At 47.9% G+C, this 21627-nt stretch overlaps 3 protein-coding genes and 3 long non-coding RNA genes across 6 annotated transcripts; all 6 read right to left on the minus strand.

Moving 5' to 3' along the window:
* Window positions 1-2628: 2628 nt before the first annotated feature.
* On the minus strand, window positions 2629-2855 carry LOC306838496. Its single transcript, XR_013781093.1, has 2 exons — window positions 2751-2855; window positions 2629-2661 (listed from the first exon to the last, which is right to left on the minus strand). It is a non-coding gene; the product is annotated as an uncharacterized lncRNA (long non-coding RNA).
* A 3396-nt stretch (window positions 2856-6251) lies between these two features.
* LOC306827055 (uncharacterized protein) lies at window positions 6252-7764 on the minus strand. Its single transcript, XM_079348686.1, has 3 exons — window positions 7686-7764; window positions 7544-7596; window positions 6252-7417 (listed from the first exon to the last, which is right to left on the minus strand). The coding sequence occupies exons 1-3, from the start codon at window positions 7700-7702 to the stop codon at window positions 6420-6422; spliced, it is 1068 nt and encodes a 355-aa protein (XP_079204812.1). The 5' UTR covers window positions 7703-7764; the 3' UTR covers window positions 6252-6419.
* Window positions 6252-10663, minus strand: LOC306821446 (uncharacterized protein; the record flags this gene model as incomplete). Its single annotated transcript, XM_079339873.1, has 3 exons — window positions 6252-6364; window positions 9535-10601; window positions 10653-10663. The coding sequence occupies 2 exons, from the start codon at window positions 10661-10663 to the stop codon at window positions 9572-9574; spliced, it is 1041 nt and encodes a 346-aa protein (XP_079195999.1). The 3' UTR covers window positions 6252-6364; window positions 9535-9571.
* A 20-nt stretch (window positions 10664-10683) lies between these two features.
* Window positions 10684-10991, minus strand: LOC306836392. The gene is made up of 2 exons (XR_013780773.1): window positions 10817-10991; window positions 10684-10727 (listed from the first exon to the last, which is right to left on the minus strand). It is a non-coding gene; the product is annotated as an uncharacterized lncRNA (long non-coding RNA).
* Window positions 10992-14331: 3340 nt separating this feature from the next.
* On the minus strand, window positions 14332-15899 carry LOC306821066 (uncharacterized protein). Its single transcript, XM_079339245.1, has 3 exons — window positions 15770-15899; window positions 15628-15680; window positions 14332-15501 (listed from the first exon to the last, which is right to left on the minus strand). The coding sequence occupies exons 1-3, from the start codon at window positions 15784-15786 to the stop codon at window positions 14504-14506; spliced, it is 1068 nt and encodes a 355-aa protein (XP_079195371.1). The 5' UTR covers window positions 15787-15899; the 3' UTR covers window positions 14332-14503.
* A 4113-nt stretch (window positions 15900-20012) lies between these two features.
* On the minus strand, window positions 20013-20536 carry LOC306824590. Its single transcript, XR_013779159.1, has 3 exons — window positions 20423-20536; window positions 20281-20333; window positions 20013-20154 (listed from the first exon to the last, which is right to left on the minus strand). It is a non-coding gene; the product is annotated as an uncharacterized lncRNA (long non-coding RNA).
* Window positions 20537-21627: the final 1091 nt, after the last annotated feature.

Below are 21627 nucleotides of genomic sequence, written 5' to 3' on the forward strand. Positions count from 1 at the left end.
ATGACTCAACGTCTGTGTCGGAGTGCTGCTGCCCTCTGCTGCCAGTCGGGGGTTATCGACGCCCTTCACAGCCTTCATCCTCTGCAAGTCCTGAGAAGGTTCAGCCGAATACACGTTTAAAGAATATCTATCACCTTTCAAACCTTATCTGAGTGTTGAATCTTGAGTCCACAGAGAGGCTGCTTTGGGCCACTCAATTCGGCCCTAAATTTCTGAAGGGTCTTAAATGATCATTTTATCATTACCCAGGTACATCTAATGTGCAACCTTGTGTCTAACTTCTTTTAAACTTTATTTATCCCCGTGGGCAAATTCAAAGCACCAACCGGTCGACCACAAGAGCAGCGACCCGGATACATATTCATACATCCCTGACGCAGCAGAGGGAGCAATTCAAGGTTAAGTGTCTTATAAGGACACGTCTGGGAATCGAACCCTCAACCTTCCACAGACACCCCTGTCCCAAAACAAATCTTTTAAAACTCCTATTCAGTCTGATCTTTCTCCATCCGGTCTCATGAATCCTCTACGTCTTGTACATTTGTTTTTAACTTCATCGATCTGTTGTTACTTTGTTCTTGTCTCTGACCACTTTGAAAGCCAGCTTTAAATAAAATGTATTATAAAACTATCCTAAAATAAAAAGCCATACATGAAATATTCCAACAGAATGGTTTCTTATCTCTAGGTGGAAACAATCAAAAGCACTCACTGTCTGTGTCCATCACTTGATGCAGCTCTGGTCTCCTTCAGGTTTTTACAGAGCAGCTGAGCAACTTCAAAAATGTAAACTAAATCAGGTCCAATCACTTTACATGGGAAATGCAGCCCATTTCCTGTTTAGGGTCCTTGAGGTTTCTCTAAACGTGCCGTTGTTCCCGAGAGTGAATAATTAACTCGTTCACATTTACTGTAGCGGTTTAATCTTGTTAAACTACGGGAGACTGTCTGACTTGTTTGTGATGGGTGATTTAAATTAACAGCTTTGAACACTGTACTTAGACAGTTGGTCGTGTGGTTATTGGAGGGTAATCAGTTTTGCCGAATGACTTGGCAAATTATTTTTCAAGGGTTTTGCCAATTAGACATTTTGATCAGCGCTTGCAAAAGTACACATTATCCAAAATGATTTTACAGGAAAAGAAACCAAGCTGTAAACCTTTGAGATGACGGTCACAACTAGTCACTGAAGTGGGATGGTGACGATCTAAAAGCCAAGCGTAGGGCTAAAACTAAACTAGAGGTTAAGCGAACATTGAATCACAGACTTTACACCTACTGCACCAATAAATTCCCAGAAAATAATGTACACAACCACATTAGTGTAATTAACTTTTTTATTGCTTAAAGGCTTTCACGGTACAAGCTTCCAAAAAGGACCAGTCCAAGATGTCTGCAGACCAAGTCTGAGGGGATGGGTCAGGCATGTGGTCCTCAGGGCTGGGTGGTGCCGAGGGCCATGAGCGTGCTTGGGCCGACACTTAGCTCTTTCCCACACCTGGTTTCTTGCATTTGAGCAGACACTGCGACAGACACTTGCACGGGCGCAGACGGCGGAGCTGCCACAGCAAACACTTGGGCAGCTTAAGCCAACACTTGGGCAGCTGCTTGGGTCGACACTTGGGCATCTGCTTGAGCCCACACCGGCTCAGATGCGCGAGCAAACACTTGGGCGGACAATTGGATGGACACTTGGGCCCACACGGGGGCAGACGCCTGAGCCGCTTCAGCAAACACTTGGGCAGCTTAAGCCAACACTTGGGCAGACGTCTGGGTCGACACTTGGGCAGCTGCTTGAGCCCACACTGGCTCAGATGCACGAGCAAACACTTGGGCGGACACTTGGGCAGACGCTTGAACCAAATCTTGGGTAGACGTCTGGGCCAACAACTGGGCAGATGTCGGGGCACACACTTGGGCAGGTACTTGGAGAGGGGCCAACACTTGGGTAGAAGCCTTCGCCAACAATAGGGCAGATGCGCCGGTTTACAATTGGGCCAACACTTGGGCAGACGCTTAAGAGAACACGGGGGCCGACACGGGGGCAGGCTGTTGAGCCAACACTTGGGCAGATGGAGCCAACACTTGGGCAGATGCTTGGGCCGACACGTGGGCAGACGGTTGGGCCAACACACAGGCAGAGGCCGCCGCTTGGACTTGCCCGACTGCCCAGGCTTCTTAGAACTCCGCTTGGCCCGGTATCGAGGCACCTCAAGTTCAGGCTGGTATTGAGGAACATGTGACTGAAGCTTGGGCTGGTAGAGAGTCACCTGGGACTCATGCTCAAAGTCAGGCCCAGGAGATCCTGGAGAAAGGGCATGGACCTGGGTAAACACTGGGCTGAATTTTGAAGTCTGGTGACTGGAAAGGTTTCCGGGCCCCTGAGGCTGCAGCTGGTGTTGAGGCACCTGGGGCTGTTGATGGTAGCTGTGAGCCGGGGCTTCATAGACCACATCAATCAAACCAGGTCCAAAGTGTGGAGCTGTTGAAAAAATCCCCAACAAGACTTTACTTCAAAAAGCAGTTTTGAGCAGTCACTAAATTAAATGTTAGAAATAGAAAATGTAGAGTTTGTTTTTAAAGTACTAATGCAACATGTAGGACTTACAGTTAATGCTTGCGCGAAGCTCTCCAATAAGCACGAGCCATATCAGCACCACTCTGAAAAAGAAGAAGTTTGCAGAATAAGTCAGACTGTAAAACGTTTAGAATCTAAACCGTAGAGCACAGAAAGAAGACTGAAACGTTACCGTAGAGGAAGTCCCATGGCTTCAGTCAAACTAATGAAGCTAGACACAAACAAATAACTCAAACTGACCAGACATAACCACAAGTACACCCTCCGTCCTCAGCAGTGCAGTGATGAGGAGCCTGAAGAGCAACAGTTTTAACCTGTTTCTTAGCCAATCAGAGCTCTCAATTCCTGACGAGTTGATTACAAACAGGTGGATGTGACGAGGTTCAGTTTGTCATCAAACCTGCGCGCGTGTGTGTGTGTTTGTGTGTGTGTGTGTGTGTGTGTCTTCAACTGAAATATTGTCATCTTGTCAGCTCTAGTTAATTAAATGACTTCAGGTAATGTTGTCTCTGCACTCTTGTCAGCTTGGACGTGTCTCTAACCTGTGTCTTCAGCTCACTAATCAGAGCAACTGTGCACACCTGGGCCCATGAGCTGAACTGACCACAGCTCCCACAGTCTCTCATGGCCTTTATCAAACCAACCTCCTCCTCCTCTGTGACGGAGTGCACTCCATCAGAGGTCACAGGGAGTCTTTTTCAAACCAGCGAAACCCTTTCCCTACACACTCCCCCTCTGTTTGTGCATTATTAAGACAACCTGTTCTTTCAAATTGAAATAAATTAACTGAATAACAGTATATAAAACCTATTCACATGTACTTTGAAGGGTCCAAAACACGAAGAAGCGTTGGGACGAAGAGAGCATGAGGAGAAAAAACAATTCTGTAGTAAAGATGAAACACTCCATGTCCAAAAGCGTAAGGGCGTAGGTAGTCTGCCGATGTAATCGACGACTCACTCGAGGGATCTCGGCCACTGCACGGTCTTAGAGAGGACCGTGCACGGACCAGTAGAGGTACATGTTCAGGAAAGGTGGGACTCTTTCCTTTGGCTTCATCTGTAGAGCTCTCCAAACGTGTACAACATGACCATGATCTGACCTCTTGGCTCTTTATTTGAAAAAAGGAATTTTAAAATGCATCCAAGAATTAACCATCAAATCTTAATTTCAAAGAATATCAATTGTCCAATTGACCAATTGTCTTATTGTGTGTTTGACTGAGTCCTCCAAAGATCTTTGCTTCATAAATGTTTGCTATCAAACTTCATCCTCTCAGAGGTGTTTTCTTCTCTCCCATCAAACCAACTCGGAGATATTGTTTGGTTTCAACACTGTCCAAAGACGCAGCTCCAGAACATCAGTGTGGAGGATCATCAGTGTGACCACAGAGGGGGGGGGGGTCGACGACTCTGTGAAACCGGGACAACAACGCCGCTTAACGACTCCCATTAAGCTAGCGTTAGCATACTAATGACCCACAGAGGCTTATATTTCAGCTCTGTCCACCAGTCAGTCCAGAACTCTAGAAGCAACCTGCAGTCCAGACCAGAGACCCTGAGTCCTCTCCAGGTTCGTCAGATCTGAACCCAAACAAGAGGGAGACCCTCCAGCTGCTCCGTCTGTAGCAGACTGTTTGCAGAGACACGGGGCCTCAGGAGACACATTCCTTCCCTCGTCTTGTTTTCTTGCTCCTCAGGGACGATCTGCAAAACAGACTGAAGGACAAAGACATGAGAAGTCCTTCCTTCATCGAGGTCAGGTGCAGCTGATCACACTGGATACATGTTCAGAGAAGCGCTCAGAAAAACAAGTGTTTGTGTTTACTTTGGTGTTTCAGTGTGAAATAAAAGGATGAAACAAACTGCTGCTCTCTGTCTTCATTTCAGTCCCGACACGGAGACGTAAAATGAGGTGATGCATTAAAAAAAGTTTCTATTATTACTAAACATTTCAACACAGACACATTTGTAATGTGGAGCTTCTCGCTCTGATTCGCGGCCCTTCTCTCCTCTTTAAAGAACAGAACGCTGGGAGGTAAGATGTGAAACAAAGACTCGCAGGTGGGTGTGAGAACCACTATAACGGTGGCAACGTCAGATGCAGGCAGCCCCACTGCCACGTGGGTAAACCTGGAGGGGTACAGTGGCTAAGGGAGTAAACCCTGACGACAAATCTGCCCTTGGGGACAGGCATAGGCAGAGCCCAACAGACCCGACTACCGGCAGCCCCCTGCAACTCCTTTCAGACGAAGGTCGTCATGGGTTCTCTCATGCCACTGGAGGTCCATCTGGAAGGAGCCAAGATGGTGGGAGTGTGGACTGTACACCTGCAACTTCACCTTAATCCTTACCTCTGTGCAAGCTTCTTGCTTCCCCCCTTCCCCCACCTTTACCCTCCCCCCACAAAAAGCCCTGTGGCGATGTGGAATGGCGGCAGGCACAGGCCAAGGATTTGGCTAGGAGTGCCTAGCCAAACCATGCACACAGGCGGCAAAGGAGTGACGGTCGTTGCAATTGTGGGGATGGAGCAGCACATTGCCTTGGCAGCTTCTATTGCGACTGAGCAGTTCCACGCTGCTCACTCCTGAGATGGGGAGGGACCTTGAAAAGGTGGTTCAAAAAATGTCTGCTTCACACACTCCGGGCGGTAAACCGCAACCGTCGGAGCATCCCACCACGTGGTCGAAAAACTAAAGAAAGAAAGAAATACCTGAATATTCAAAACATTGGCACCTTCTTGACTATGTAATAGTCCAACGATATGACCGGAAAGATGTCCTCTCTACGAGAGTCATGCGTGGAGCAGAGTGTTGGACTGACCACCGCATGGTCAGATCCAAATCGCTCATAAGTATCAGACCCCGTGGACAGAGGACAGCCCCAAAACAAAAAATCAACCGTTCAGCACTCAGCAGCCCCACCTCACGAGACCACCTTCGACAGCTCCTCACTGATAACCTCAAAAAGATCCTGGAGGAATCAGCCGTAAGATGTGAAACAAAGACTCGCAGCCCTCCTGGGTGGTAAAGCTTATATTTCAGGACGTCGTTAGGGCAGGTGTAGCTTCACCTGGGAATAACCAGAGCGCCGAGAAATCAGCTACATCTCTCCATTCAGTTCAAAGATAAGTTTACTGGCATGATAGAAACCAGCGCAAAACGTCCAAGCAAACTGATCTCTCTTCCTGCTCCTTTACGTTGCCGAGCACGTTAATGGCCCAGTCTGCATCCCTGCATTGACTGTACTCACACCTCTGGCACTCCCTCAAACACATGCAACTAGTTTCTAGAAGGTCAGCACTTTGTTTCTAAGGCTCTTTAACCGTTTACAGGTCTCTTTTTATCAGCACATGTTTTTCTCTCCATCACAGGTTATCTACATTATGCTATATAAGTTTAAGTCTAATGCTAACTGCACAGGTTTAACTTGTAATTATGTTTATTCTTAGGCACGTAGAGGCCACTAAATCTTGTCTGATGATTTTACAGGAAAAGAAACTAAGCTATAAACCTTTGAGGTGACGGTCACAACTAGTCACTGAAGTGGGATGGTGACGATCTAAAAGCCAAGCGTAGGGCTAAAACTAAACTAGATATTAAGCGAACATTGAATCACAGACTTTACACCTACTGCACCAATAAATTCCCAGAAAATAATGTACACCACATTAGTGTAATTAACTTTTTTATTGCTTAAAGGCTTTCACGGTACAAGCTTCCAAAAAGGTCCAGTCCAAGACGTCTGCAGACCAACGGCGTCAAGTCTGAGGGGATGGGTCAGGCGTGTGGTCCTCAGGGTCTGGGTGGTGCCGAGGGCCATGAGCGTGCTTGGGCCGACACTTAGCTCTTTCCCACACCTGGTTTCTTGCATTTGAGCAGACACTGCGACAGACACTTGCACGGGCGCAGACGCCGGAGCTGCCACAGCAAACACTTGGGCAGCTTAAGCCAACACTTGGGCAGCTGCTTGGGTCGACACTTGGGCATCTGCTTGAGCCCACACCGGCTCAGATGCGCAAGCAAACACTTGGGCGGACAATTGGGTGGACACTTGGGCCCACACGGGGGCAGACGCCTGAGCCGCTTCAGCAAACACTTGGGCAGCTTAAGCCAACACTTGGGCAGACGTCTGGGTCGACACTTGGGCAGCTGCTTGAGCCCACACTGGCTCAGATGCACGAGCAAACACTTGGGCGGACACTTGGGCAAACGCTTGAACCAAATCTTGGGTAGTCTGGGCCAACAACTGGGCAGATGTCGGGGCACACACTTGGGCAGGTACTTTGAGACAGGCCAACACTTGGGTAGAAGCTTTCGCCAACAATAGGGCAGATGCGCCGGTTTACAATTGGGCCAACACTTGGGCAGACGCTTAAGAGAACACGGGGGCCGACACGGGGGCAGGCTGTTGAGCCAACACTTGGGCAGATGGAGCCAACACTTGGGCAGATGCTTGGGCCGACACGTGGGCAGACGGTTGGGCCAACACACGGGCAGAGGCCGCCGCTTGGACTTGCCCGACTGCCCAGGCTTCTTAGAACTCCGCTTGGCCCGGTATCGAGGCACCTCAGGTTCAGGCTGGTATTGAGGAACGTGTGACTGAAGCTTGGTCTGGTAGAGAGTCGCCTGGGACTCATGCTCAAAGTCAGGCCCAGGAGATCCTGGAGAAAGGGCATGGACCTGGGTAAACACTGAGCTGAATTTTGAAGTCTGGTGACTGGAAAGGTTTCCGGGCCCCTGAGGCTGCAGCTGGTGTTGAGGCACCTGGGGCTGTTGATGGTAGCTGTGAGCCGGGGCTTCATAGACCACATCCAACACACCAGGTCCAAAGTGTGGAGCTGTTGAAAAAATCCCCAACAACACTTTACTTCAAAAAGCAGTTTTGAGCAGTCACTAAATTAAGTGTTAGAAATAGAAAATGAAGAGTTTGTTTTTAAAGTACTAATGCAACATGTAGGACTTACAGTTAATGCTTGCATGAAGCTCTCCAATAAGCACGAGCCATATCAGCACCACTCTGAAAAAGAAGAAGTTTGCAGAATAAGTCAGACTGTAACACGTTTAGAATCTAAACCGTAGAGCACAGAAAGAAGACTGAAACGTTACCGTAGAGGAAGTCCCATGGCTCCAGTCAAACTAATGAAGCTAGACACAAACAAATAACTCAAACTGACCAGACATAACCACAAGTACACCCTCCGTCCTCAGCAGTGCAGTGATTAGGAGCCTGCAGAGCAACAGTTTTAACCTGTTTCTCAGCCAATCAGAGCTCTCAATTCCTGACGAGTTGATTACAAACAGGTGGATGTGACGAGGTTCAGTTTGTCATCAAACCCGTGTGTGTGTTTGTGTGTGTGTGTGTGTGTGTGTGTGTGTGTGTGTGTTTGTGTGTGTGTGTGTGTGTGTCTTCAACTGAAATATTGTCATCTTGTCAGCTCTGGTTAATTAAATGACTTCAGGTAATGTTGTCTCTGCACTCTTGTCAGCTTGGACGTGTCTCTAACCTGTGTCTTCAGCTCACTAATCAGAGTAACTGTGCACACCTGGGCCCATGAGCTGAACTGACCACAGCTCCCACAGTCTCTCAGGGCCTTTATCAAACCAACCTTCTCCTCCTCTGTGACGGAGTGCACTCCATCAGAGGTCACAGGGAGTCTTTTTCAAACCAGCGAAACCCTTTCCCTACACACTCCCCCTCTGTTTGTGCATTATTAAGACAACCTGTTCTTTCAAATTGAAATAAATTAACTGAATAACAGTATATAAAACCTATTCACATGTACTTTGAAGGGTCCAAAACACGAAGAAGCGTTGGGACGAAGAGAGCATGAGGAGAAAAAACAATTCTGTAGTAAAGATGAAACACTCCATGTCCAAAAGCAGAGGCAAAATACACATTTAGGATTCCACTTATCAGGGTGTTGATACAGTGGACTTTATCTCACAGTAAGAGAGGTCAAGGCGCGCCATAGACTGACACATACAGTATTACGCACAGCTGTTTTCAGATGCAGTAATCACTTTAGCCTCCATTATCACAGCTCCCCCAGGTGGTGAGATCAATGGTTGCAACTTGTTTTCTTCAGTCCTTTGGCTTCATCTGTAGAGCTCTCCAAACGTGTACAACATGACCATGATCTGACCTCTTGGCTCTTTATTTGAAAAAGGAATTTTAAAATGCATCCAGGAATTAACCATAAAATCTTCATTTCAAAGAGTCTGTTGGAAAGCACTACGAAAGCTTTTGTTTGGAAAGCTTTCGTAGAGCACATTGGTCAGACATTTTACTTTTCCTAAGAGTAACACAAGGAAAGACCGTTGAGTAACTTTATGCTGACCTGAAACGAGCATTAACCTCCATTATTTGAGAAATTAAGCCCATCCAGAAGTGGAATATCTTCCATTGTGTCCATTAGAGATGGTCTGATTAGTCATCACTGGAACATACTGCACAAGGGTGATGTTTTAAAGTAACAGCTTTGTTTGGATTGTTTACCCGTTAAGACAGGTCGTGTGGTTATTGTAGGGTAACTGGGTTTGCAGAGGTGCTAATATTTAATTTGTTTGCAGACTGGTGAAAGCGTTTGTTGCTTCGACATTGGTATGGTCACTTGCCAAAGTACACATTACCCAAAATGATTTTACAGGAAAAGAAACTAAGCTATAAACCTTTGAGGTGACGGTCACAACTAGTCACTGAAGTGGGATGGTGACGATCTAAAAGCCAAGCGTAGGGCTAAAACTGAACTAGATATTAAGCGAACATTGAATCACAGACTTTACACCTACTGCACCAATAAATTCCCAGAAAATAATGTACACAACCACATTAGTGTAATTAACTTTTTTATTGCTTAAAGGCTTTCACGGTACAAGCTTCCAAAAAGGACCAGTCCAAGACGTCTGCAGACCAAATCTGAGGGGATGGGTCAGGCGTGTGGCCCTGGGGGGCTGGGTGGTGCCGAGGGCCACGAGCGTGCTTGGGCTGACACTTAGCTCTTCCCCACACCTGGTTTCTTGCATTTGAGCAGACACTGCGACAGACACTTGCACGGGCGCAGACGCCGGAGCCGCCACAGCAAACACTTGGGCAGCTTAAGCCAACACTTGGGCAGCTGCTTGGGTCGACACTTGGGCATCTGCTTGAGCCCACACCGGCTCAGATGCGCGAGCAAACACTTGGGCGGACAATTGGATGGACACTTGGGCCCACACGGGGGCAGACGCCTGAGCCGCTTCAGCAAACACTTGGGCAGCTTAAGCCAACACTTAGGCAGACGTCTGGGTCGACACTTGGGCAGCTGCTTGAGCCCACACTGGCTCAGATGCACGAGCAAACACTTGGGCGGACACTTGGGCAGACGCTTGAACCAAATCTTGGGTAGACGTCTGGGCCAACAACTGGGCAGATGTCGGGGCACACACTTGGGCAGGTACTTGGAGAGGGGCCAACACTTGGGTAGAAGCCTTCGCCAACAATAGGGCAGATGCGCCGGTTTACAATTGGGCCAACACTTGGGCAGACGCTTAAGAGAACACGGGGGCCGACACGGGGGCAGGCCGTTGAGCCAACACTTGGGCAGATGGAGCCAACACTTGGGCAGATGCTTGGGCCGACACGTGGGCAGACGGTTGGGCCAACACACGGGTAGAGGCCGCCGCTTGGACTTGCCCGACTGCCCAGGCTTCTTAGAACTCCGCTTGGCCCGGTATCGAGGCACCTCAAGTTCAGGCTGGTATTGAGGAACATGTGACTGAAGCTTGGTCTGGTAGAGAGTCACCTGGGACTCATGCTCAAAGTCAGGCCATGGAGATCCTGGAGAAAGGGCATGGACCTGGGTAAACACTGGGCTGACTTTTGAAGTCTGGTGACTGGAAAGGTTTCCGGGCCCTTGAGGCTGCAGCTGGTGTTGAGGCACCTGGGGCTGTTGATGGTAGCTGTGAGCCGGGGCTTCATAGACCACATCAAACACACCAGGTCCAAAGTGTGGAGCTGTTGAAAAAATCCCCAACAAGACTTTACTTCAAATTAAATGTTAGAAATAGAAAATGAAGAGTTTGTTTTTAAAGTACTAATGCAACATGTAGGACTTACAGTTAATGCTTGCATGAAGCTCTCCAATAAGCACGAGCCATATCAGCACCACTCTGAAAAAGAAGAAGTTTGCAGAATAAGTCAGACTGTAACACGTTTAGAATCTAAACCGTAGAGCACAGAAAGAAGACTGAAACGTTACCGTAGAGGAAGTCCCATGGCTTCAGTCAAACTAATGAAGCTAGACACAAACAAATAACTCAAACTGACCAGACATAACCACAAGTACACCCTCCGTCCTCAGCAGTGCAGTGATTAGGAGCCTGCAGAGCAACAGTTTTAACCTGTTTCTCAGCCAATCAGAGCTCTCAATTCCTGACGAGTTGATTACAGACAGGTGTATGTGACGAGGTTCAGTTTGTCATCAAACCCGTGTGTGTGTTTGTGTGTGTGTGTGTGTGTGTTTGTGTGTGTGTGTGTGTGTGTGTGTGTGTGTCTTCAACTGAAATATTGTCATCTTGTCAGCTCTGGTTAATTAAATGACTTCAGGTAATGTTGTCTCTGCACTCTTGTCAGCTTGGACGTGTCTCTAACCTGTGTCTTCAGCTCACTAATCAGAGTAACTGTGCACACCTGGGCCCATGAGCTGAATTGACCACAGCTCCCACAGTCTCTCAGGGCCTTTATCAAACCAACCTCCTCCCCCTCTGTGACGGAGTGCACTCCATCAGAGGTCACAGGGAGTCTTTTTCAAACCAGCGAAACCCTTTCCCTACACACTCCCCCTCTGTTTGTGCATTATTAAGACAACCTGTTCTTTCAAATTGAAATAAATTAACTGAATAACAGTATATAAAACCTATTCACATGTACTTTGAAGGGTCCAAAACACGAAGAAGCGTTGGGACGAAGAGAGCATGAGGAGAAAAAACGATTCTGTAGTAAAGATGAAACACTCCATGTCCAAAAGCGTAAGGGCGTAGGTAGTCTGCCGATGTAATCGACGACTCACTCGAGGGATCTCGGCCACTGCACGGTCTTAGAGAGGACCGTGCACGGACCAGTAGAGGTACATGTTCAGGAAAGGTGGGACTCTTTCCTTTGGCTTCATCTGTAGAGCTCTCCAAACGTGTACAACATGACCATGATCTGACCTCTTGGCTCTTTATTTGAAAAAAGGAATTTTAAAATGCATCCAAGAATTAACCATCAAATCTTAATTTCAAAGAATATCAATTGTCCAATTGACCAATTGTCTTATTGTGTGTTTGACTGAGTCCTCCAAAGATCTTTGCTTCATAAATGTTTGCTATCAAACTTCATCTTCTCAGAGGTGTTTTCTTCTCTCCCATCAAACCAACTCGGAGATATTGTTTGGTTTCAACACTGTCCAAAGACGCAGCTCCAGAACATCAGTGTGGAGGATCATCAGTGTGACCACAGAGGGGGGGTCGACGACTCTGTGAAACCGGGACAACAACGCCGCTTAACGACTCCCATTAAGCTAGCGTTAGCATACTAATGACCCACAGAGGCTTATATTTCAGCTCTGTCCACCAGTCAGTCCAGAACTCTAGAAGCAACCTGCAGTCCAGACCAGAGACCCTGAGTCCTCTCCAGGTTCGTCAGATCTGAACCCAAACAAGAGGGAGACCCTCCAGCTGCTCCGTCTGTAGCAGACTGTTTGCAGAGACACGGGGCCTCAGGAGACACATTCCTTCCCTCGTCTTGTTTTCTTGCTCCTCAGGGACGATCTGCACAACAGACTGAAGGACAAAGACATGAGAAGTCCTTCCTTCATCGAGGTCAGGTGCAGCTGATCACACTGGATACATGTTCAGAGAAGCGCTCAGAAAAACAAGTGTTTGTGTTTACTTTGGTGTTTCAGTGTGAAATAAAAGGATGAAACAAACTGCTGCTCTCTGTCTTCATTTCAGTCCCGACACGGAGACGTAAAATGAGGTGATGCATTAAAAAAAGTTTCTATTATTACTAAACATTTCAACACAGACACATTTGTAATGTGGAGCTTCTCGCTCTGATTCGCAGCCCTTCTCTCCTCTTTAAAGAACAGAACGCTGGGAGGTAAGATGTGAAACAAAGACTCGCAGGTGGGTGTGAGAACCACTATAACGGTGGCAACGTCAGATGCAGGCAGCCCCACTGCCACGTGGGTAAACCTGGAGGGGTACAGTGGCTAAGGGAGTAAACCCTGACGACAAATCTGCCCTTGGGGACAGGCATAGGCAGAGCCCAACAGACCCGACTACCGGCAGCCCCCTGCAACTCCTTTCAGACGAAGGTCGTCATGGGTTCTCTCATGCCACTGGAGGTCCATCTGGAAGGAGCCAAGATGGTGGGAGTGTGGACTGTACACCTGCAACTTCACCTTAATCCTTACCTCTGTGCAAGCTTCTTGCTTCCCCCCTTCCCCCACCTTTACCCTCCCCCCACAAAAAGCCCTGTGGCGATGTGGAATGGCGGCAGGCACAGGCCAAGGATTTGGCTAGGAGTGCCTAGCCAAACCATGCACACAGGCGGCAAAGGAGTGACGGTCGTTGCAATTGTGGGGATGGAGCAGCACATTGCCTTGGCAGCTTCTATTGCGACTGAGCAGTTCCACGCTGCTCACTCCTGAGATGGGGAGGGACCTTGAAAAGGTGGTTCAAAAAATGTCTGCTTCACACACTCCGGGCGGTAAACCGCAACCGTCGGAGCATCCCACCACGTGGTCGAAAAACTAAAGAAAGAAAGAAATACCTGAATATTCAAAACATTGGCACCTTCTTGACTATGTAATAGTCCAACGATATGACCGGAAAGATGTCCTCTCTACGAGAGTCATGCGTGGAGCAGAGTGTTGGACTGACCACCGCATGGTCAGATCCAAATCGCTCATAAGTATCAGACCCCGTGGACAGAGGACAGCCCCAAAACAAAAAATCAACCGTTCAGCACTCAGCAGCCCCACCTCACGAGACCACCTTCGACAGCTCCTCACTGATAACCTCAAAAAGATCCTGGAGGAATCAGCCGTAAGATGTGAAACAAAGACTCGCAGCCCTCCTGGGTGGTAAAGCTTATATTTCAGGACGTCGTTAGGGCAGGTGTAGCTTCACCTGGGAATAACCAGAGCGCCGAGAAATCAGCTACATCTCTCCATTCAGTTCAAAGATAAGTTTACTGGCATGATAGAAACCAGCGCAAAACGTCCAAGCAAACTGATCTCTCTTCCTGCTCCTTTACGTTGCCGAGCACGTTAATGGCCCAGTCTGCATCCCTGCATTGACTGTACTCACACCTCTGGCACTCCCTCAAACACATGCAACTAGTTTCTAGAAGGTCAGCACTTTGTTTCTAAGGCTCTTTAACCGTTTACAGGTCTCTTTTTATCAGCACATGTTTTTCTCTCCATCACAGGTTATCTACATTATGCTATATAAGTTTAAGTCTAATGCTAACTGCACAGGTTTAACTTGTAATTATGTTTATTCTTAGGCACGTAGAGGCCACTAAATCTTGTCTGATGATTTTACAGGAAAAGAAACTAAGCTATAAACCTTTGAGGTGACGGTCACAACTAGTCACTGAAGTGGGATGGTGACGATCTAAAAGCCAAGCGTAGGGCTAAAACTAAACTAGATATTAAGCGAACATTGAATCACAGACTTTACACCTACTGCACCAATAAATTCCCAGAAAATAATGTACACCACATTAGTGTAATTAACTTTTTTATTGCTTAAAGGCTTTCACGGTACAAGCTTCCAAAAAGGTCCAGTCCAAGACGTCTGCAGACCAACGGCGTCAAGTCTGAGGGGATGGGTCAGGCGTGTGGTCCTCAGGGTCTGGGTGGTGCCGAGGGCCATGAGCGTGCTTGGGCCGACACTTAGCTCTTCCCCACACCTGGTTTCTTGCATTTGAGCAGACACTGCGACAGACACTTGCACGGGCGCAGACGCCGGAGCTGCCACAGCAAACACTTGGGCAGCTTAAGCCAACACTTGGGCAGCTGCTTGGGTCGACACTTGGGCATCTGCTTGAGCCCACACCGGCTCAGATGCGCGAGCAAACACTTGGGCGGACAATTGGGTGGACACTTGGGCCCACACGGGGGCAGACGCCTGAGCCGCTTCAGCAAACACTTGGGCAGCTTAAGCCAACACTTGGGCAGACGTCTGGGTCGACACTTGGGCAGCTGCTTGAGCCCACACTGGCTCAGATGCACGAGCAAACACTTGGGCGGACACTTGGGCAAACGCTTGAACCAAATCTTGGGTAGTCTGGGCCAACAACTGGGCAGATGTCGGGGCACACACTTGGGCAGGTACTTTGAGACAGGCCAACACTTGGGTAGAAGCTTTCGCCAACAATAGGGCAGATGCGCCGGTTTACAATTGGGCCAACACTTGGGCAGACGCTTAAGAGAACACGGGGGCCGACACGGGGGCAGGCTGTTGAGCCAACACTTGGGCAGATGGAGCCAACACTTGGGCAGATGCTTGGGCCGACACGTGGGCAGACGGTTGGGCCAACACACGGGCAGAGGCCGCCGCTTGGACTTGCCCGACTGCCCAGGCTTCTTAGAACTCCGCTTGGCCCGGTATCGAGGCACCTCAGGTTCAGGCTGGTATTGAGGAACGTGTGACTGAAGCTTGGTCTGGTAGAGAGTCGCCTGGGACTCATGCTCAAAGTCAGGCCATGGAGATCCTGGAGAAAGGGCATGGACCTGGGTAAACACTGAGCTGAATTTTGAAGTCTGGTGACTGGAAAGGTTTCCGGGCCCCTGAGGCTGCAGCTGGTGTTGAGGCACCTGGGGCTGTTGATGGTAGCTGTGAGCCGGGGCTTCATAGACCACATCCAACACACCAGGTCCAAAGTGTGGAGCTGTTGAAAAAATCCCCAACAACACTTTACTTCAAAAAGCAGTTTTGAGCAGTCACTAAATTAAGTGTTAGAAATAGAAAATGAAGAGTTTGTTTTTAAAGTACTAATGCAACATGTAGGACTTACAGTTAATGCTTGCATGAAGCTCTCCAATAAGCACGAGCCATATCAGCACCACTCTGAAAAAGAAGAAGTTTGCAGAATAAGTCAGACTGTAACAAGTTTAGAATCTAAACCGTAGAGCACAGAAAGAAGACTGAAACGTTACCGTAGAGGAAGTCCCATGGCTTCAGTCAAACTAATGAAGCTAGACACAAACAAATAACTCAAACTGACCAGACATAACCACAAGTACACCCTCCGTCCTCAGCAGTGCAGTGATTAGGAGCCTGCAGAGCAACAGTTTTAACCTGTTTCTCAGCCAATCAGAGCTCTCAATTCCTGACGAGTTGATTACAAACAGGTGGATGTGACGAGGTTCAGTTTGTCATCAAACCTGTGTGTGTGTTTGTGTGTGTGTGTGTGTGTCTTCAACTGAAATATTGTCATCTTGTCAGCTCTGGTTAATTAAATGACTTCAGGTAATGTTGTCTCTGCACTCTTGTCAGCTTGGACGTGTCTCTAACCTGTGTCTTCAGCTCACTAATCAGAGTAACTGTGCACACCTGGGCCCATGAGCTGAACTGACCACAGCTCCCACAGTCTCTCAGGGCCTTTATCAAACCAACCTCCTCCTCCTCTGTGACGGAGTGCACTCCATCAGAGGTCACAGGGAGTCTTTTTCAAACCAGTGAAACCCTTTCCCTACACACTCCCCCTCTGTTTGTGCATTATTAAGACAACCTGTTCTTTCAAATTGAAATAAATTAACTGAATAACAGTATTTAAAACCTGCATACCAGGCAAAGGTGGGCGTGGACGATGCCATCCTCTATCACACAGGGCTTACTCTCATCTGGACAAAGGGAGCAGCGTGATGAGAATCATGTTCTTTGATTTCTCAAGCGCCTTCGACACCATCCATCCCCTCCTACTGAGAGACAAGCTGACCGAGATGAGGGTGGACTCGCACCTGGTGAGGTGGATCACGGACTACCTCACAGAGAGACCACAGTACGTCAGACTGAAGGACTGCACATCTGACACTGTGGTCAGCAGCACCGGAGCACCACAGGGGACTGTGCTCTCCCCTGTCCTGTTCACCCTGTACACCTCTGACTTCCAGTATAACTCTGAGCTCTGCCACATGCAGAAATACTTGGACGACACTGCGATAGTTGCTTGTGTCAGGGATGGACAGGAGGAGGAGTACAGGAGCCTGATCGAGGACTTTGTGACGTGGTGCAGTGCCAACCATCTGCAGCTAAACACCTCCAAGACCAAGGAGATGGTGGTGGACTTCCGAAGGAACAAACCACATCTAGAACCTGTTTCAATCGGGGGGGTCGACGTGGAGGTGGTCAGGACCTACGGGTATCTGGGGCTGCAGCTGGATGACAAGCTGGACTGGTCGCCTAACATGGACACTACCTGCAGGAAGGGACAGAGTCTTCTGTACTTCCTGAGAAGGCTGGGGTCCTTCAACATCTGCAAAAAGCTGCTGCAGATGTTCTACCAGTCTGTGGTGTCCTGCAGCTGTTAAATCCAGCTTCTTTCACCTAAGGCGGCTGGCAAAGGTGAAGCCTTTTATTTCACAAAAGAACTTTGAAACAGTAATCCACGCCTTCGTCACATCTCGGCTGGATTACTGCAACGCACTATACGTCGGAGTCAGCCAGTCCTCCCTCGCACGGCTCCAGTTAGTTCAGAATGCTGCTGCTCGCCTCCTAACCGGAGCACGAAAGAGGGAGCACATTACCCCAATTCTGGCCTCCCTCCACTGGCTGCCTGTGCATTTTAGAGTTCATTTTAAGATTATTTTATTTGTTTTTAAATCTTTAAATGGTCTCACCCCACCTTACCTGTCTGAGCTGCTCCATCCCTACGCTCCTGCCCGGTGCCTCAGGTCAGCTGACCAGCTGCTCCTGGAGGTACCGAGGTGTAAGCGGAAGCTCAGAGGGGATAGGGCTTTTTCTTCTGCCGGTCCCAAACTCTGGAACGACCTCCCTCTCCATATAAGACACGCCCCCTCACTGTCCATTTTTAAAACTCATCTTAAAACACATTTTTATTCTTTGGATTTTAACCCAGCATGAGACTCTGTTCTTGTTTTAGTGTTTTATTGTTTTAACCCTGTTAGTGTTTTACTTATGTTTTATGTTTGTGCTCTTCATGTATGTACAGCACTTTGTCACAGCTACGGCTGTTTAAAAGCGCTTTATAAATAAAGTTGAGTTGAGTTGAGTTGAGAACACTTCACTGTCACGGCAGGGTAGAAGCACACGGTGAACCCTGGACTCATTTTTCACTTTCTTTCTCACTCCTCATCTGCACTGCTGACCTCAGAGTCAGCCCCCAGTTTGGACACTTTAATGCATGTTGATAGTCACTTTACTGAGCACTGGTCACTTTAATGATAATCACTCTAATCATGTCTGGTTTCATCCTACTGTTGTGTTATGCTACATCTGTAATGGTTGACATGATCACCCTAACTAGGTCATGTTTCACTCTATTGTCTTCAACACTTAATGCTAATCTGCTCCTCAATAGTTGGGTACTTAAATGGCAATCACCCTAAGCACTCCTGGTTTCACCTTATTGTCTTGTCATGGACACTTAATGCTAATCACTGCTCCTTTATGTTGCAAAAAGCTCAAAGACCTCTGTGCTCTCAGTCACATAGGGGCTGCTAAATTTTGTTTAGGGGATTATTGTATAGAGAGGGGAGGGGGGACTGAGGGTGTGTATTGTAACCAATGTCTTGTGTCCTGCCTGTCTGTATACTGCTACTGGGTGCCCTGAATTTCCCTCGGGATCAATAAAGTATCTATCTATCTGGTCAGACATTTTACTTTTCCTAAGAGTAACACAAGGAAAGACCGTTGAGTAACTTTATGCTAACTGGAAACGAGCATTAACCTCCATTATTTGAGAAATTAAGCCCATCCAGAAGTGGAATATCTTCCATTGTGTCCATTAGAGATGGTCTGATTAGTCATCACTGGAACATACTGCACAAGGGTGATGTTTTAAAGTTACAGCTTTGTTTGGATTGTTTACCCGTTAAGACAGGTCGTGTGGTTATTGTAGGGTAACTGGGTTTGCAGAGGTGCTAATATTTAATTGGTTTGCAGACTGGTGAAAGTGTTTGTTGCTTTGACATTGGTATGGTCGCTTGCAAAAGTACACATTATCCAAAATGATTTTACAGGAAAAGAAACTAAGCTATAAACCTTTGAGGTGACGGTCACAACTAGTCACTGAAGTGGGATGGTGACGATCTAAAAGCCAAGCGTAGGGCTAAAACTAAACTAGTTATTAAGAGAACATTGAATCACAGACTTTACACCTACTGCACCAATAAATTCCCAGAAAATAATGTACACGACCATATTAGTGTAATTAACTTTTTTATTGCTTAAAGGCTTTCACGGTACAAGCTTCCAAAAAGGACCAGTCCAAGACGTCTGCAGACCAACGGCGTCAAGTCTGAGGGGATGGGTCAGGCGTGTGGTCCTCGGGGGCTGGGTGGTGCCGAGGGCCATGAGCGTGCTTGGGCCGACACTTAGCTCTTCCCCACACCTGGTTTCTTGCATTTGAGCAGACACTGCGACAGACACTTGCACGGGCGCAGACGCCGGAGCTGCCACAGCAAACACTTGGGCAGCTTAAGCCAACACTTGGGCAGCTGCTTGGGTCGACACTTGGGCATCTGCTTGAGCCCACACCGGCTCAGATGCGCAAGTAAACACTTGGGCGGACAATTGGCTGGACACTTGGGCCCACACGGGGGCAGACGCCTGAGCCGCTTAAGCAAACACTTGGGCAGCTTAAGCCAACACTTGGGCAGACGTCTGGGTCGACACTTGGGCAGCTGCTTGAGCCCACACTGGCTCAGATGCACGAGCAAACACTTGGGCGGACACTTGGGCAGACGCTTGAACCAAATCTTGGGTAGTCTGGGCCAACAAGTGGGCAGATGTCGGGGCACACACTTGGGCAGGTACTTGGAGACGGGCCAACACTTGGGTAGAAGCTTTCGCCAACAATAGGGCAGATGCGCCGGTTTACAATTGGGCCAACACTTGGGCAGACGCTTAAGAGAACACGGGGGCTTACAAATGGGCAGGCTGTTGAGCCAGCACTTGGGCAGATTGTGCCAACACTTGGGCAGACGCTTGGGCCGACACGTGGGCAGACGGTTGGGCCAACACACGGGCAGAGCCCGCCGCTTGGACCCCTTGGGCTTGGACTCCAAGTTACCCGCCACAGATCGCTTGGCCCGGTATCGAGGCACCTCAGGTTCAGGCTGGTATTGAGGAACATGTGACTGAAGCTTGGGCTGGTAGAGAGTCACCTGGGACTCATGCTCAAAGTCAGGCCCAGGAGATCCTGGAGAGAACACTGGGCTGAATTTTGAAGTCTGGTGACTGGAAAGGTTTCCGGGCCCCTGAGGCTGCAGCTGGTGTTGAGGCACCTGGGGCTGTTGATGGTAGCTGTGAGCCGGGGCTTCATAGACCACATCCAACACACCAGGTCCAAAGTGTGGAGCTGTTGAAAAAATCCCCAACAACACTTTACTTCAAAAAGCAGTTTTGAGCAGTCACTAAATTAAATGTTAGAAATAGAAAATGAAGAGTTTGTTTTTAAAGTACTAATGCAACATGTAGGACTTACAGTTAATGCTTGCATGAAGCTCTCCAATAAGCACAAGCCATATCAGCACCACTCTGAAAAAGAAGAAGTTTGCAGAATAAGTCAGACTGTAACACATTTAGAATCTAAACCGTAGAGCACAGAAAGAAGACTGAAACGTTACCGTAGAGGAAGTCCCATGGCTTCAGTCAAACTAATGAAGCTGGACACAAACAAATAACTCAAACTGACCAGACATAACCACAAGTACACCCTCCGTCCTCAGCAGTGCAGTGATTAGGAGCCTGCAGAGCAACAGTTTTAACCTGTTTCTCAGCCAATCAGAGCTCTCAATTCCTGACGAGTTGATTACAAACAGGTGGATGTGACGAGGTTCAGTTTGTCATCAAACCCGTGTGTGTGTGTGTGTGTGTGTGTGTGTGTGTGTGTCTTCAACTGAAATATTGTCATCTTGTCAGCTCTGGTTAATTAAATGACTTCAGGTAATGTTGTCTCTGCACTCTTGTCAGCTTGGACGTGTCTCTAACCTGTGTCTTCAGCTCACTAATCAGAGTAACTGTGCACACCTGGGCCCATGAGCTGAACTGACCACAGCTCCCACAGTCTCTCAGGGCCTTTATCAAACCAACCTCCTCCTCCTCTGTGACGGAGTGCACTCCATCAGAGGTCACAGGGAGTCTTTTTCAAACCAGCTAAACCCTTTCCCTACACACTCCCCCTCTGTTTGTGCGTTACTAAGACAACCTGTTCTTTCAAATTGAAATAAATTAACTGAATAACAGTATATAAAACCTATTCACATGTACTTTGAAGGGTCCAAAACACGAAGAAGCGTTGGGACGAAGAGAGCATGAGGAGAAAAAAACATTCTGTAGTAAAGATGAAACACTCCATGTCCAAAAGCAGAGGCAAAATACACATTTAGGATTCCACTTATCAGGGTGTTGATACAGTGGACTTTATCTCACAGTAAGAGAGGTCAAGGCGCGCCATAGACTGACACATACAGTATTACGCACAGCTGTTTTCAGATGCAGTAATCACTTTAGCCTCCATTATCACAGCTCCCCCAGGTGGTGAGATCAATGGTTGCAACTTGTTTTCTTCAGTCCTTTGGCTTCATCTGTAGAGCTCTCCAAACGTGTACAACATGACCATGATCTGGCCTCTTGGCTCTTTATTTGAAAAAGGAATTTTAAAATGCATCCAGGAATTAACCATAAAATCTTCATTTCAAAGAGTCTGTTGGAAAGCACTACGAAAGCTTTTTTGTTTGGAAAGCTTTCGTAGAGCACATTGGTCAGACATTTTACTTTTCCTAAGAGTAACACAAGGAAAGACCGTTGAGTAACTTTATGCTGACCTGAA

Source organism: Symphodus melops (genome assembly GCF_947650265.1).
Source record: "Symphodus melops genome assembly, chromosome: 1".
NCBI lineage: Eukaryota > Metazoa > Chordata > Actinopteri > Labriformes > Labridae > Symphodus > Symphodus melops.

What these genes read in the sequence shown, in the direction of transcription:
- LOC306827055 (XM_079348686.1), bottom strand. An exon ending in GCTTCATGCAAGCATTAACT is followed by an intron (nt 7,418 to 7,543) that starts GTAAGTCCTACA and finishes TTTTTTCAACAG; the next exon opens with CTCCACACTTTGGACCTGGT.
- LOC306821066 (XM_079339245.1), bottom strand. An exon ending in GCTTCATGCAAGCATTAACT is followed by an intron (nt 15,502 to 15,627) that starts GTAAGTCCTACA and finishes TTTTTTCAACAG; the next exon opens with CTCCACACTTTGGACCTGGT.